General features: G+C 44.9%; 1 protein-coding gene across 3 annotated transcripts in view; it reads right to left on the bottom strand.

Moving 5' to 3' along the window:
- The window catches only part of TTC28 (tetratricopeptide repeat domain 28), a 477,328-nt gene that overhangs the window by 76,452 nt on the left and 386,620 nt on the right, over positions 1-14,256 (bottom strand). For all 3 annotated transcript variants that reach the window (XM_031442960.2, XM_031442961.2, XM_010992318.3), the window contains 3 exons: positions 5,808-7,149; positions 4,008-4,531; positions 239-348 (listed from right to left, as the gene is read on the bottom strand). In XM_031442960.2, coding sequence (XP_031298820.1) covers positions 239-348; positions 4,008-4,531; positions 5,808-7,149 — 1,976 coding nt within the window. The remainder of the gene's footprint in view (positions 1-238; positions 349-4,007; positions 4,532-5,807; positions 7,150-14,256) is intronic.

The following is a 14,256-nucleotide window of genomic DNA, read 5'->3' as shown; positions in this document are numbered from 1 at the left end:
CAGCAGCACATAGTACAAGAACTCCAAAGAAATTATTGAGGAATCTATCACACAAGTGAGCAGGAGTCTTTACTATGGTTCAGCACCTCTGGGCTGATACAGGCTGGAAACCTTGTGTCAACCCAAGAGCAGAGGTCAACACTTTCTGGCAACTGTCATCGCTATACAGGATAGCAATCCCGAGGTCTCCATGCTTCTAGAAACAAAACCCACTTGGGACAGCAGTTCTCCTGCTCACCTGGTGTTGGGCCTCCTCCAGGTTCCCACTAGCCCAAAGGGAGAGGCCAAGACCGTGGCGAATTTTGGCTTCATCTTCTCTTCGGCCCAGTTGCTCTGCTAGCCTTAAGCCTGAAATCAGAGAGAGAAATTTGAAGGACATACAGAAAACATGATTCCACCCTGCCAAGGAGTTCTGGAGGGTAGTTCTGCCTCAGGTGTATATAAAGAATGTTAGCAACACAGCTAGATAAATGCAGGATACAAGAATCGGTCATGGCAGAGTAAGCATTCTTTTCAAATCCTGTGTTGGGAGCGGCCTTCCCAGGGCACCACAAGATGCCCCAGCAAGAGCTCAGGCGATGGCTAGCAGCAGGAGACAGGTCTGCAGGGCAGGCAGAAACACTGAAACAAATGGAACCTAACTGGCTGCCCTCCCAGCTGTGAAATCCCTAGCTTTGCAAATGAAAACTCCTGGCCTATACATTTATCTAACCCAATTCTTTGGCTGGCAAAAGCGTTTCCTGACAGTTCCAGTGTCAAGTACAGAAGCCAAGCTAATAATTTTTCCTATCTCACATGCACAGCATCCAATCAGTGTTGATGGGAGACACATCTTATGTCCTCCTGGAAGCAGAATGCTCTCACTGCCTGACCCTGCCTTCTGCTACTGACAACACTGACGCATTTCACGTCCAATCTGCTTTTCCTTCAAGGCTGAGACTTTGATGTGTCTCAGCAGGGTTGCAGAACAAGTGCTATTATGACTCAAAAGCTTTAAATGAGACTGTCCTCATTCTAATGGCCTTCAGAGAGGCACCTGCAGCTTGGGTCACTTACCCACAGCACGCTTCTGGATTTCAGGACACCAGCAACCTCCAGGGCTGTGTGGGAGCCAAAGCTGAGGGCAACCATTTATTGTGTTGGCCACTAAGCAGTTCTCAGCATCACTTTGCCCTCATTATCCTGCTCTCTGTACACAGGAGTTAGCTTGTGCAGAGACAGCATGAAAGCTCCCACACTACACTACACTCACAGAGGAAGGACTTCCTCTTCTAATCTAATTCGGGATGAATGGGAGCCTGCCTCTGAGCATGCTGTGCCCACACAATTTCAGACTTTTGGAAAAGAACAGAGTCAGCTGAGAAGCTAATAAAAGTGATACACGTGTGCAAGCTCATATAATATTATGCACCTCAAAATGCACGTAACTCAGCAAACTTAGAAACAGCATTTTAAGTTTAAAAGATGTCACACGGGTAACAAAAACAATATGTACTTGCAAATTATTCACATTTTAAAATACCTCATAGAGTAGGAACACAAATAAAAGAAATGGCTCCTGGATGAAAACCAGGAGGATACCAGTTGTCTTGACCTTCAACAAGCTAACCATATTTATTCTTCAATATAGCTATTCCTGCTAGGTCTGGGTCTATGAGTTGGAAGTGAAATTCATTGAGGAAGCCCCTCAGAAGATATGTTCTGTGCAGCAGGGACTTGAGTTTGCTCCCTGCTGAATCCCCAGCACATAGGACACTCTCTGGCCCAAAGTCAGAAGTTCAACAATGAAGAGCTGAAAGCCCACTGGACAGACATGGTATCTGTCCTACCCCAGTTTCTACCTGCCCTCTTAGGAATCTGACCCACCCATCCAGCTCTCCTAGAGCCTAACCTGCCAGGAAATAGTTGCATAACTCCAGGTAAGTCACTAAATTGCTCCAGGCTCCCTTTCTTCATTTGCAAAGAGAAAAAGCTGGGTGAGACCAGCAGTTTTAATCAGGGGTAACTATACAAATCACCTGGAGGGCTTGTTCAACAGAGTCAGACCAGGCCCCACCTGTGAGATTCTATTGCACATGGGCGGGGTTTCCTCAGGTGGTTTCCACAGCCCCTGAGGAAAGCTGAGAGAGAGAAAGAGAGAGAGAGAGAGAGAGAGAGAGAGAGAGAGAGAGAGAAGGAGAGAGGGAGAGAGGGAGAGAGGGAGAGGGGGAGAGGGAGGGAGAGAGGGAGGGAGAACTTAAGTGGTTTCCAACTGAACTGTTCCCTCATTGCAAGAGAGCTACAGACCAAACTGAGAGCCCTCAGAAAGGGCCTTCCAGGTGCACCTGTAACAGCCCACGAGAAGAGGCATCTGGTTGGGCCCACAAGGCACACCAGGCTCTTTGGCGGAGCACACCCATGAAAAAGATACTGTGGAGATGCCACAATGAGAATTTAGATCTCTTTTAAGACTTAAAATTATGAGAAACAATAAAAATAAATGGAAAGTTTTCCATAAATACAGAATTCTCTTACAATATCTCAGTCAAAGCAGCTGCTTCATGGAAATAATGTTTCAAGAAGAACAAAAGAATACAGCTGAAAGGTTGTCATATGCTGGGTCTGAATTTAATAGTTTTCACATATTCAACTGAAAATCACCCAAGTCTGTTAGAATTTTATCACAGTCAAGTTTCAGGAAACCAAAAGCCAACGCTCACATTTAACGCTTTGAGGCAGAGCTCCCATTGAGTGGGAGCCAAAGAAGGTCTGGGAAGTGGCTTCCAGCCTCTCAGTAACCTCTCAGCCTGCAGCCAGAGCAACCCCTGGTCTGTGCAAAGGACAGCGACCTTGGCCCCTGGCCCGTTCTCCACTTTGTGCTGCTCCCTCTTGCCCAGCTTCCAGCTGAGGCTCAGGAGTAACAGGGGACAAGACTGCCCCAACCCTCTCTTCCTGGGGTCTGCATGCAGGGTCTGGTGTGGTTTCTGGGGTCAGGAAACCAGGGCTGAGCCTCCCACCACCACCACTGACTGACCGCATGGTCAGGATCAAGCCACTGTACTCTGAGCCTCAGGTCACTTAGCTGCAAATGGGAATAAAAAGATACATCTCTCAAGATTATTAAGAGAATTAAATCCAGTTCAATAAATTATATATGCCAACAACTTTTGGAAACTAAAAATTGAGAATTTTTGCTTGAAATCAGCAACCATTTCCTTTTACTAGTGAGCCAAAAACATATCTTCTGTTTTTCCCTCTCAGGATAATAGGATGCAATGTGCCCATGTGAGAGGAAGTGCTTTCCAGAGTAGGATTCCAAAGAGGTGGCGGGTAAACACATCACTGTGGGACTCCTGCTTCATGAGGAAGGAAGTGTCCAAGGACTGACTGTGCTCAGGTAACTGCATGCAACCTGATGGGGAGTCGGTGGGGCAGGGTGCAGGAGGGGATGGCGGGGGGGAGCAGTGACTTTCTGGACCTGCCTGAAACAATTCTGCTGTGGCACCAGCCCAAGCCTGTGAGTAACAAGCACTGGGAAGCTGACTGACTGCTGAGTGGCCCTCAGATGGAAATTTCTGGATTAGATCTCCATGGCCACATCAGAATGGACTTCTATATAACTTTGATACAGATTAGATATTTTCTAGAGGGACAACAGGGCTTGGAACATATGGGCATTTTCCTCTGATTCAGGCCCTTAAATTTTACACTATTAGATCTACCTTGATTCATCTCGTGGAGACTGAAGCTCACTCCACAGAAGTCTCTGAAAAGCAAGGAGCTCACTTCTTGGGCAGCTGGCTAGCAGAGTAAGACATCTGGCAATGCATTATGCACAGTGGAAAGCCTTCGTACTATTAAGGAACACTCAGTAGGGGACACCATGGTTTTGGAGTTGAACTGATGATGTGGCCTTTGAGATCCTCAGAGCAGAGGTGGCCACTCCAACTGTGCGCACATCCTTCCAAGTAGACTGTGAACTCGGTCTCGGAGTAGACCAAGAGACCACGATGGACCTTTTCACTTACCTTCCTGCAAGTACATGACTGCCTGGGAATAGTTCTGCAAAGCATGATGGGTCCTCCCGAGGCTACTGTAAGACACCGTCTTGGCCACCAAGTCATTCATCTGTGCAGCAATGCTCAAGTGCTGTTCTTGATAGACCACAGCCCTCTCGAAGGTGCCCAGGGACTCGTAGGTCAGGCCCAGGTTCCCATAGGCTCGGCCTTGGCATGTGGGGTTGTTGGTTTCCTCTGCTATCTGCAGATCGAGCTGGTGGTACTGCAGGGCTGTATCATACTCCCCCATCTGCTGGTACACGCCCCCCAGGCCACAGGCTGCGTCACTTTCCAGAGCTCGGTCTTTCATCTCTCTAGCAATGTTCAGCTGGCGTTCAAGGCAGGAAATGGCTTGTTCGTAATTCCCTAATTGGCTGTGCAGACTTCCCAGCTCTCCATAGGCCTGGGCTTTATTAAAGGCCTCCCCAAGCTCATGGGCAACCACGAGCCTCTTTTCAAAGCACACAAGGGCTTGCTGCAAGCTCCCCATTGCCCTGTGGGGATATAGACAGAAAAGCAATGATATTATTTTGTGCAGGTGCAGACATGCTAAAGCCCCTGAGAAAATGAAAAGCATTTGTCACTGTCACTTACTATTGAAGCTCTTAACTCCTCTTCTAGCTAAAATCTATCATGTGCCCTTAGAGTGAGATGCAGGGGAATTTCATAATCTGGAAAGCAATTCAAAAGTCATCCCTTAGTGACCTTCCCAAGAGCTTGAGATTCAATGGGATATACACCCCAGAGGAAACATAAAATATATTAATAGGCACAATGATAGCAAGTGAACTGTTTGCTTCTTCAGGCCTCCTCATTTCCACTACCGCTTAGACTATGTTTTTGAAATCACTTTACAATGGCGATAAATCTTTCACCCTGAGCTTCTCAGAGCCTTCTGTGGGCGATGATTTAGTCTGACCCTTGCCCTTGCTCTACTCCAGGAGCCCTAATCCCCTGCCTTCTGGAGAGGCCATATATCCTGCAGACAAAGACACCTTCTTGGGTTCCGTGCATTCAGAAGGAAAACATCACCTTGACCAACAGTGTGTCTTTTTGTGCTGCTGAGAGATGACATGAAAAGAGTGGGAAGAGCAGGGATCTGGCGGCAGACCAAACCAGTTGTATGGGGCACGTGAACTCCTTTCCCTGAGCTTCAGTTTCTGGGCGCCAGTAAATCCCACATCCCATGGCAGATGCTAATAAATGTAGAGTAGTGCAGGATTGCTACAAATATCAAGTAGGGTATCTATGCAAGGTGACTAGTGTGATGACAGTATGCGTTTATTCACTCCCACTATTATCTGGTGGTTTCCCTCAAAGCAATGAAATGGGGTCCAAGTAATTGGTGGGTACAGATGTTATATTAATAAACACTTTCATAGAATGTGAAAGGCATTGAGAAAAGATAAGTTAGATTGATTCACTCATCTTTCCCATTCCTATTATCTCTTTTATACTCATTATGATGGAGTGGAAAAGGCATTACATCTGGAGTCAGAGAGCCCTTGGTTTAACTCTCAAGCCCTTGGTTTAACTCCCTTTTAGGCTGTGTAATCTTGGGCATAGTCTCTGGACCTTAGTTTCTTCCTCCATAACATAAGGGTAATAAAAGCCCCTGCTAAATTCACAGGATCCTTGGAGGAACCAAATGAGGTGGTATGAAAGTGCTTTGTAGTTAACAAACTGCCCGGCAGATGTTAAGTGACCGTTACCATCACAACTGCTCTTTGTGCAGGTTTATCAGACACTTCTCTCCTCTGTCATTTTTACCTGTGTCCGCTTCCTAGGCCCCGGTAAGCCTTGGCTTGGTCTTGCATGCGATTCAGACTCTGGGCCACAGATAAATACTGTTCATAATACTTGATAGCTTCCTCATAGTCACCCAGGGCCTCGTAGCAATCCCCCAGGTTGCCATAGGCCCGGCCCCGGTCCAGCACAGACTCGTTTCCACTCAGCTGCTGCAGCATGGCCAACTGCTGCTCAAAGTAGCCAATGGCTTCTTCCATTACATTCATGTTCATCTTCGTGATGCCCATGTTGCCATAGACCTGCGCTTCTAGGCTTGGATCCTTCAGCTTCTGCCCTAGATCCAGCTGCTCTTCATAACACTTGAATGCCATTGTGTATTTCCCAAGGGCCATGTAGACAGCCGCCAGGTGCCCATGAGCTCTGCACTCTCCTGACAGGTCGCTCAGCTCCTGATACACCTCCAGTTCCTGTGTGTGATACCCCAAGGCCTTGTCGTATTTCTGGATCATTCGGTATGCAGTGCCCAGGGCTGCATATGCACTGGCCTCCAGTCTCCTGTCCTTTACGTGGTGAGCTAAGCCCAGCTGCTGCTCATAGAATTTTATTGCACCATTTATATCTTTTTTACAGATGAATATATCGCCCAGGTTCCCTAGGGCTCGAAATTTAGCCTGGGAATTATTCAGGGACTGGGCTAGGGATAGTAGGTACTTCTGACACTCTTCAGCTTTGCTGAAATTCAGCAGAGCCTTGAATGCTAAGCCCAAGTTGCAGTAAGCTTTTGCTTGGCTCAGTTTGTCATGCAGGTCTTTGGCCAGTGCCAGATCCTGCTCATAGTACTTCACGGCCTCCTGGTAATTTCCAAGGCAGTAATGGGCATAGCCGAGATTGTGGCAGACCTTCCCTTCTCCTTCCATGTCTTGCAGGTCGGGAGCAAGCCGAAGGTACTGTTCATAATAGGGGGCGGCCTGGACATACTCCCCTCGAGAGCAGTGGAAATTACCCAGATTGCTGAGGGCCCGGGCCTCACTCTGGATGTCACGCAGCTCCCGGGCGATATTCAGGTGGTTCTGATAGTGCTGCAGTGCCCGGTCATGGGCACCTAGGGCCTGGTAGGCCACGGCAAGGTTCCCGTGTGTGGATGCCTGCGAGGCACGGTCATTCACTTCCATGGAGATCTGCAGCTCCTGCCGGTGGTACTTGACCGCCTGGTCGTACATGCCCAGAGCATTGTAAGCATTGCCCATGTTCCCATAGGCACGGCCCTGGGCAGCATAATCACTCAGCTCCTGTGCGATGCACAAGTGGGTCTTGTGGAGTTTCAGTGCAGTATCATAATCACCTTTCATCTGGTGTATGATTCCTGAGAAAGAGAATGAAAGAACAGAAAAAGGCTGGAATGACTGATTAGCAATTTGGGGAAAAAATTTAATTTGCAACTCAATTTTTACTCAAATACAGTCCAGATGAATTAAAGAATTTAAAATAACAGAAGTTTGAATTAAATATTTATCAGCTCTCCAGAGGGGGACATCTTTCCAAGCTTCAAAGCAGCTAAAAAAAAAAAAAAAAAAACCCTGACAGATTTGGTTACAAAAATAAGAAGTTTTGCACTACAAATAAGTATTTAAAATTAAAAGGCAAACACAATACTGGAAAATACATGAAACATATATGAAAAACTTTAGTAGCTATTGTGTGTAAAGATTTGACTCAGTTTGATTTAAAAAAAAAAAATCAAGAGCCTAATTTACTAAACCAGACAAGGAACAATAAGTATGAGCAGACAACTCACATCCAAGGAAATACAAAAATAACCACAGGGGAAAAATGTTAATTTCTTTTAATAATCAAAGAAATGCAAAATAAAGCAACCCTGAAGTACCATTTTACTTCTACTAAATTAGCAAACCAAAAATTTAAACAAGGCCCTTTACTGAGGAGGTTGTCCTGAAGCTGTAAACACATCACCTGCTGGACATAAACACCAAGAGCCGCACACATGCACTGCTCAGACCCTGCAGTCCTGCTCAGGGGAATATCTTCTAAGGGAATCATTTGACAAATGCAAAAGCTACATGCATAACAATCTTCACTGCAGCACCATAGATTAGTGGAAAATCAGAAACACCTTCAATGGCAAACACTGGGGGATTATATAAGCACATTTTGGTATACCAGCTCAATAGGGGAATATGCAGTCATTAAAAAGATAATTATGAAGTTTATGCAGAAAAAACGGGGAAAAGGATTTCTGCAATAATGTTTACTGGAAAAAGCAGAAAACAAGAATGCATGCTCCCTGTAACAATGATAGGAAAATGAATGTGTGCACATGGACAAGACCTTGAGGGGCTACACAAAAATAAAAACAGTTGCCTTGTTACAAGTGATGGAATTTGAATGATTTCTATTCCAAAATTCTTGTAATTCTGCTCTACAGCTTTTACAGTCAACAATAACTGCACTTCAAACAACCCTTATAAATGATGCTAAAGCTGCTAAACTAAGCTGTTGTTTTTACAAGCAGTTCAAAATGAGATATATCATAAACATCATAAATATCAAATAGTTCCAAATGAGGGCAGTCATAAAAGTAACTTGGGAGGCATCTTTAAGGAGAGCCTGGTTCATCCCAGTTGGGGCTAGGGTAGGAGGCACAGAAAAGGCAGAGGGATCTGGTATGTAAACAGGTTTCTCTTTGCCCCTGGTTTTGAACACGCTTTTCCATACATCAGTGTTGGACTTTGCACTGGTGACCAAAACCTGCAGAAGTACAAAACTCAAAAACACTAAGATGAGTTCTCACTAAAATGCCTGAACTAAAAATAGAGGCATTAAGAAAGAAAGCTGTCAAAATCCAGCCTCTACCATTGCTTATCTCTATGCCAGCTCTCTTTCATTCATTCACTTACACACTGAACCAACTACTAACCAAGTATTTATTGTGTACTAAGCCTTGCGGTGGGCAGCAGTAGTACAGAGAGAAATGAAGACACGCATCTGCTCTCAGAAAGCACACGGGGTCAGAAAGCACACATGAAACATCAAACAAATAATGCCAGTACACACAACAAAAGCTGAATGAGCGGGGGACAGAGGGGGATGCCAGGGCCACTCTCCTGGTTCTGACTCCCTCGCCCCCACAGGTCTGTCCTGCCATAGGAATCGTGCCTACCTCTGGGTCCAGCCATCTCTATGACATTGCTGGATTTAGGGTACTGAATAAACCACTTATCCTCTCTGAGCTTTTTAAAATTCATCTGTAAAATGAGGAAAACAATCATCTTGATCCCAACCTTAGAGGATAGTAGTGAAGAGCAAATGAAATAATGTGTGTGCAAGTGTATTGTATACTGTAAAGTAAAATTCAGATATTAGTTACTGAAATTATTATATGCTTCCTGGAAGGGGAATTCTCAAGGTGGCAGAGATTAAATAAACTATGGTAATTCTTCTGTGGATTTTCTTGTATGAGTAAAATACTTCATAATTTAAAATGACTAAGTAAATCATGCTAATATGTATGACAGAATAACATGGTACCATTAAAAATGGTGAGGGTGTTTATTTACTGACAAAGGGAAAATTACAATATATTAAGGGACTATATGCTCACAAAACAGTACATTTAATAAAGGCATTAATAGGATGTATGTATGTGCACATATGTTTACAGTTATACATATAGCCGATGTATTTTTTTTAATGTTAACAGTAGTAATCTTTGGGTGGTGAAATTTTGCTTATCTGTATTTTAAATGGTTTTCCATGATGAATGCATAACCCTTGCTTTAAAAACTACTCAAAGTACTTTTGAAACTCTGATCCAATAAGAGAAATATTCCCAAAGATTTGATCTGGTCATTCTCCTGGGCTGGAGATACCATCAGCACCTAGCAGGAAGGATCAATTTTTCAGAACCTGTCTTAAGGTTGGAAACTCTAAGCTGCCCAAAAGGCACTACCTTAGCATCACCCGGAACCCTTTCAGTGAAACTTATTAGTGACAGAAACATTTCAGTTCTAAAGATCTGAATGTGGCTTGTTTCCCTAAACTGCTTTATCTAAAGAGAAAACTTGTAGGTTTCAAATTTCCAGGTACCCTTAGAGAAATGAATCATTTATTCCCTCTTGTCTCAGCTTCTGCACTTCTAAAATAAGGGTCAAAATATCTGCCCAGCCATAAGTGCACAGAGCCAGAACTGGGGAGGGACAGTAGTACCTACATAGCTCTCCGAGCACTTTCTCCCGCAGTGATGCCTTTGCACTGATTTTTTTCCATAGCTTTTGGATTTCACTGCAATGATTTTTAAGCCAATATGATCACTAATTGGTTGCTAAGATGATGTTAAGAGGAAGCAAGCGGTGTGGGACCTTCAGAGAAGGCAACTAAGGAAGCTTGGGTTTTCTGTATGCCACCTACCACACAGGTCTCCTGGCTAGCACCCCATCCTATGAGGAGCTGGCTGAGTATCTGGAAGGCACACTATGGTGGAAAAGGCATAGAACTTTAAGTCCTGTTTTACAAGCCTGGCTCCCACCTCATTCAGCTGAGTTATCTCTGAGATAGTCTCTTTCTGTCTCAGAGTCTTTGTTTGTTTGTTTTTTTGTTTTTTAATTGAAAGCTTTTTGGTGTTTTTTGCTTTCTTATTAATAATGTCAGCTTATAATCATCTCAAAGGAATGGTATGAGAAACAATAGCGCATATCAATATGCTTTGTTAACTATACATGCTATCTAAACATGGTACGAGCAGTATTCAGAGTGAGAGTTCAAAGGAAAAGAAATTCTATTTCTCTTACTCTCATGGCCTTAAGAGTCTGGCTAGTTAATAGGGAGCAGTTGGGATGATAATGGCTCCCAGGGTTCCATGATTTGTGAAAGAAACTGCCTGCTGCTTATGGCAAAATGATCTGACCTCCAGCCAGCTTGCCTGCGCACTCCCGCCCCCCTTCCTCCTTGGCGGACACTTCCAAGGATCTATAAAGAATCATAGGAAGATTCTCAAACAAGGACTTCTGGGCACAGGCAGGGGTACGAGGAGAGGGGCCGGCTGAGATGGGGATTTCTCCTTCTGCCTGCGCCTCCACTGCCCCAGCCGCCGCCAGCCTGGAGAACTCTGAACCAAACACTGCACTCTTCTTGGCAGCCCTTCTTTGTTGAGGGAACATAAAAGCGGCCCTGAGAGCTGCCAGCAGAGTGACTGCACATGCTGAGGAGATAATCTGCAGATCCTCCTTCCCTTTCGAGGCCACAGCTTGATTTTCCAGGGCTGCCACTCAGATGAAGACTTACAGAGGGCTTGTCAGCAGGGGCGTGCTGGGTGACAACGTGCTGCAGGGAGGGGAATTAAATGAAGATTAGTGGGGCAGAAGAGCCTCACAAAACCTACTTCTCACAGGGTGTGTGGACAAAGGACTCGCGGGTATGGATCTATACATCCCTGCAGTAAGCCTCCAGCTATGTTTGAGGAACGGTCACGGCCCCGGGAACAGTAATACCCACAGAGTCACGCTTATTCAGAGAAACCAGCATAAGTGCCTGGGCCACAGCAAGTGCTCCCTACAGGCTGGCTCTATTACTCACCATTTCCAGCAAAGACCAAGGGAGGTGTGAACAGGACAAGCCTAGCAGAAAAATTCTGCTGAAATTAGAACAGTAGCATTTCAGCAGTGAATTTTGGCAGCCTTTTCTCTAGTGAATTCTCTGCAAACAGGGTCTTAGTATACTTCCACAAACAACATGCACTTCTCTCGTTTACTGAGAATACTATTGTTCTGATTGTTAACAGTGCACGATCCAAGCGGGGCTTTAAGAGCTCATCCATTCTTTCCTGCTGCATTCAAACAGGTTGAATTCTGCTACATCCTCGCCAGATCACCAGCGATTTCCAGAGGAAATATCAAGATTTGGGAACTGGAAGAGCCCTCTCCTCTCCACAGACTCACCTTATAAATGATGTGACCCAGGCCCAGTGACGTGACCCAGGTCCAGTGAGAGAAAGTGAACTGACAACAGAGCTGAGGAGGGGACTCTTAACCCACACACTGTCACCTGTGCCAGCCCATCTGCTTTCAGGACAAGCAGGACACATACAGGAACTATGTTTAGTCTCACTAGGTGTGACATGGGACAGCAGCTGTACTTTAAAAACTTCTCATTGTTAGAAATACATATGGACTTACTTAGAGATGAAGCAACATGGTATCCACTATTTGCTTTAAAAATACTCAATGAGAGAGGAAACGTAAGTATATGTGTGTGTTTAAAAAAACAGATGAAATAATATTAGCAAAATGTTGATAACTGGGTTTGAGTGTGTGGGGGGTCATTATACTATTCTCTGTGAATGTGGGCATTTGAATATTCCCATGATATAAAGTTAAATCAAATAATCAAGACATGCAGAAAGGTCTGTAGCTCCTACTGAATCAGGAAACTTCCTCATGGCTAAGTCCTGATGTGGATGTATAAGTTCATTTTTGTCTTTATGACCTCAGTAGAAAAAAAAAATCAACTGGTCACCTGCCTCTACAGCCACACCAGCCTCTTTTCATGTCTTCCAGGCCAGGAGGAAAATACATGTAGACGGAACAACACAGCGCTTTGTCCCATTGCCCTGAATTTTTTAACCACGTGATATTCAGTTTTGTCTTTAATTTCAAATGATCTTACAGGAGAGGGTGAGACTTTGTCTATATTAAAGAGGCAGAGTGGGAGACGGTGGGAAAAGCAGCTGAGAAAACCTGCTGCACAGGGTATTCCACAGCACTGCATCCTCTCAGCTGCTCTCCCAGGCCTCCTCCTTCCCAGGAAGAGTGTCCCCAGCTTCTCCAGGGGGCCCATTATTCCAACACTTCACATCTTCAGGTTCCCTGGATCCTCTCCATTTCAAGTTTCCATGTAGAGTTCTCTACATCGTACTTAAAATATCTCAAAGCGTTGGGTGGGGAAGAAGGGACAGACCTGGTTAGGAAACAAATGGCTGTGATCAAAGGCAAGAAATCACAGTGATCTGTGTTATCCATGCAACCAACTAGATGTCTTAACTCATTTTCAGGTGACTAGTTTTGTCCCCAGAGACAAATCCATTATTTTTGCTGGTGGAAGACAGCAAAGGTATGGATATTTTTAAATGGCAGAGCATTCCAAAATTACTCATCACACAATTTCAGCTACAAGCATTTTCCTGGTAGGTCAGCTTTTCCTGAGAACCTGTGCCTGGCTCTCCACCTGACGATCTCATTCACACCCCAAAACAATCCTGCAAGGTCATTATTGTGGTCTCAGAGACCCAGAAAGCTCAAGAACTTACTCAGGCCCAGACAGCTCTAAGCGGCAGGGCTGACGTCGGAATCCAGGCTCTTCTGACTCGGGAGTCCATGCTATTCACCTGCTCCCCTTCTGGAATGAATCTGGAATGACTTCTAGTGAAAGGTGGTCATGATTCTGTACCTATATCTTCTTTTTTAACGTTAGTATACTGTTGTGGCAAACCAACCTTGTGGCAGCAGTGTAAAAACGGACTGGTAGTCGGGCTAAATTTGTTTCTAGAGCAGAGAAGTAGACATTAGAGACGAGAAAATCCTAGGAGACTCGGGAATGTAGGAGGCGGCGGCAGATGCGATCATCTGAGTGGGCATCACCCCTGAAGAGCTCTTAGGCCATCACGTGTCTCTTCTGCCATCATTTATCTTAATTACATCTGTCTGCTTTTTCTACCAAGCCCACCAGACTCTTCCTATTCCTCCAAAGGATAAGTGAAGTTAAGAGCCTATTATCTTCTTTTGCTTCAACAGCAATTTAGGATGTCTTCAGTGACATTGAGAGTACAGTGGCACTTCCGTTCCAGATCCCAGTGGCTCTTCCCCTCTGTTTCAGTTCTGAGGAGCCTGCTGTAATAAAGCCCAGGAAATCCTCGCATATGCTACCTCTCCCTCCCACAAACACACTTCGCTCGAAACTGTCTGTCTTACACACCATCCCCCAGCTTTACTGAGGTTTAATTGACAAATAAAATTACATATATTTAAAGTGTACAATGTGATGACTGGATATACACATGCATTGTGAAATGATTATCACAATCAAGTTAATTAACACACCCATCACCTTTATGTGGTGAGAATGCCTAAGATGTACTCTTTTAGCAGGTGTACAATTCAGTATTATTAGCTATAGTCACCAGGCTGTGCATTAGATCCCCAGAACTGACTTTTCTTATAACTAAACTTGGAGGAGATAAAATGCAGCCAAAAGAGAAGCAGAGAGGCCCTAATTGCTCAATCCCTGGCCCTCAAGGCTTCCCTTAGGCTGAACAGAGACAGAGGTAGTTCCTCTGCAGCCCCTCCTGCCTCTGTGCCAACTGTCCCAAAGGCCTGGGCTTCATGATGGTGACAAGAAGCCAGCCGGAGCCCACTGGAGCTCACAAATATTTCATTGCTTAGTACCTGGCCCCACTTCTACT

This window comes from Camelus dromedarius, chromosome 31 (assembly GCF_036321535.1).
Source record: "Camelus dromedarius isolate mCamDro1 chromosome 31, mCamDro1.pat, whole genome shotgun sequence".
Taxonomy (NCBI): domain Eukaryota; kingdom Metazoa; phylum Chordata; class Mammalia; order Artiodactyla; family Camelidae; genus Camelus; species Camelus dromedarius.
Note: the sequence above shows the minus strand (reverse complement) of the source record. Positions and strands in the feature narration are given on the sequence as shown.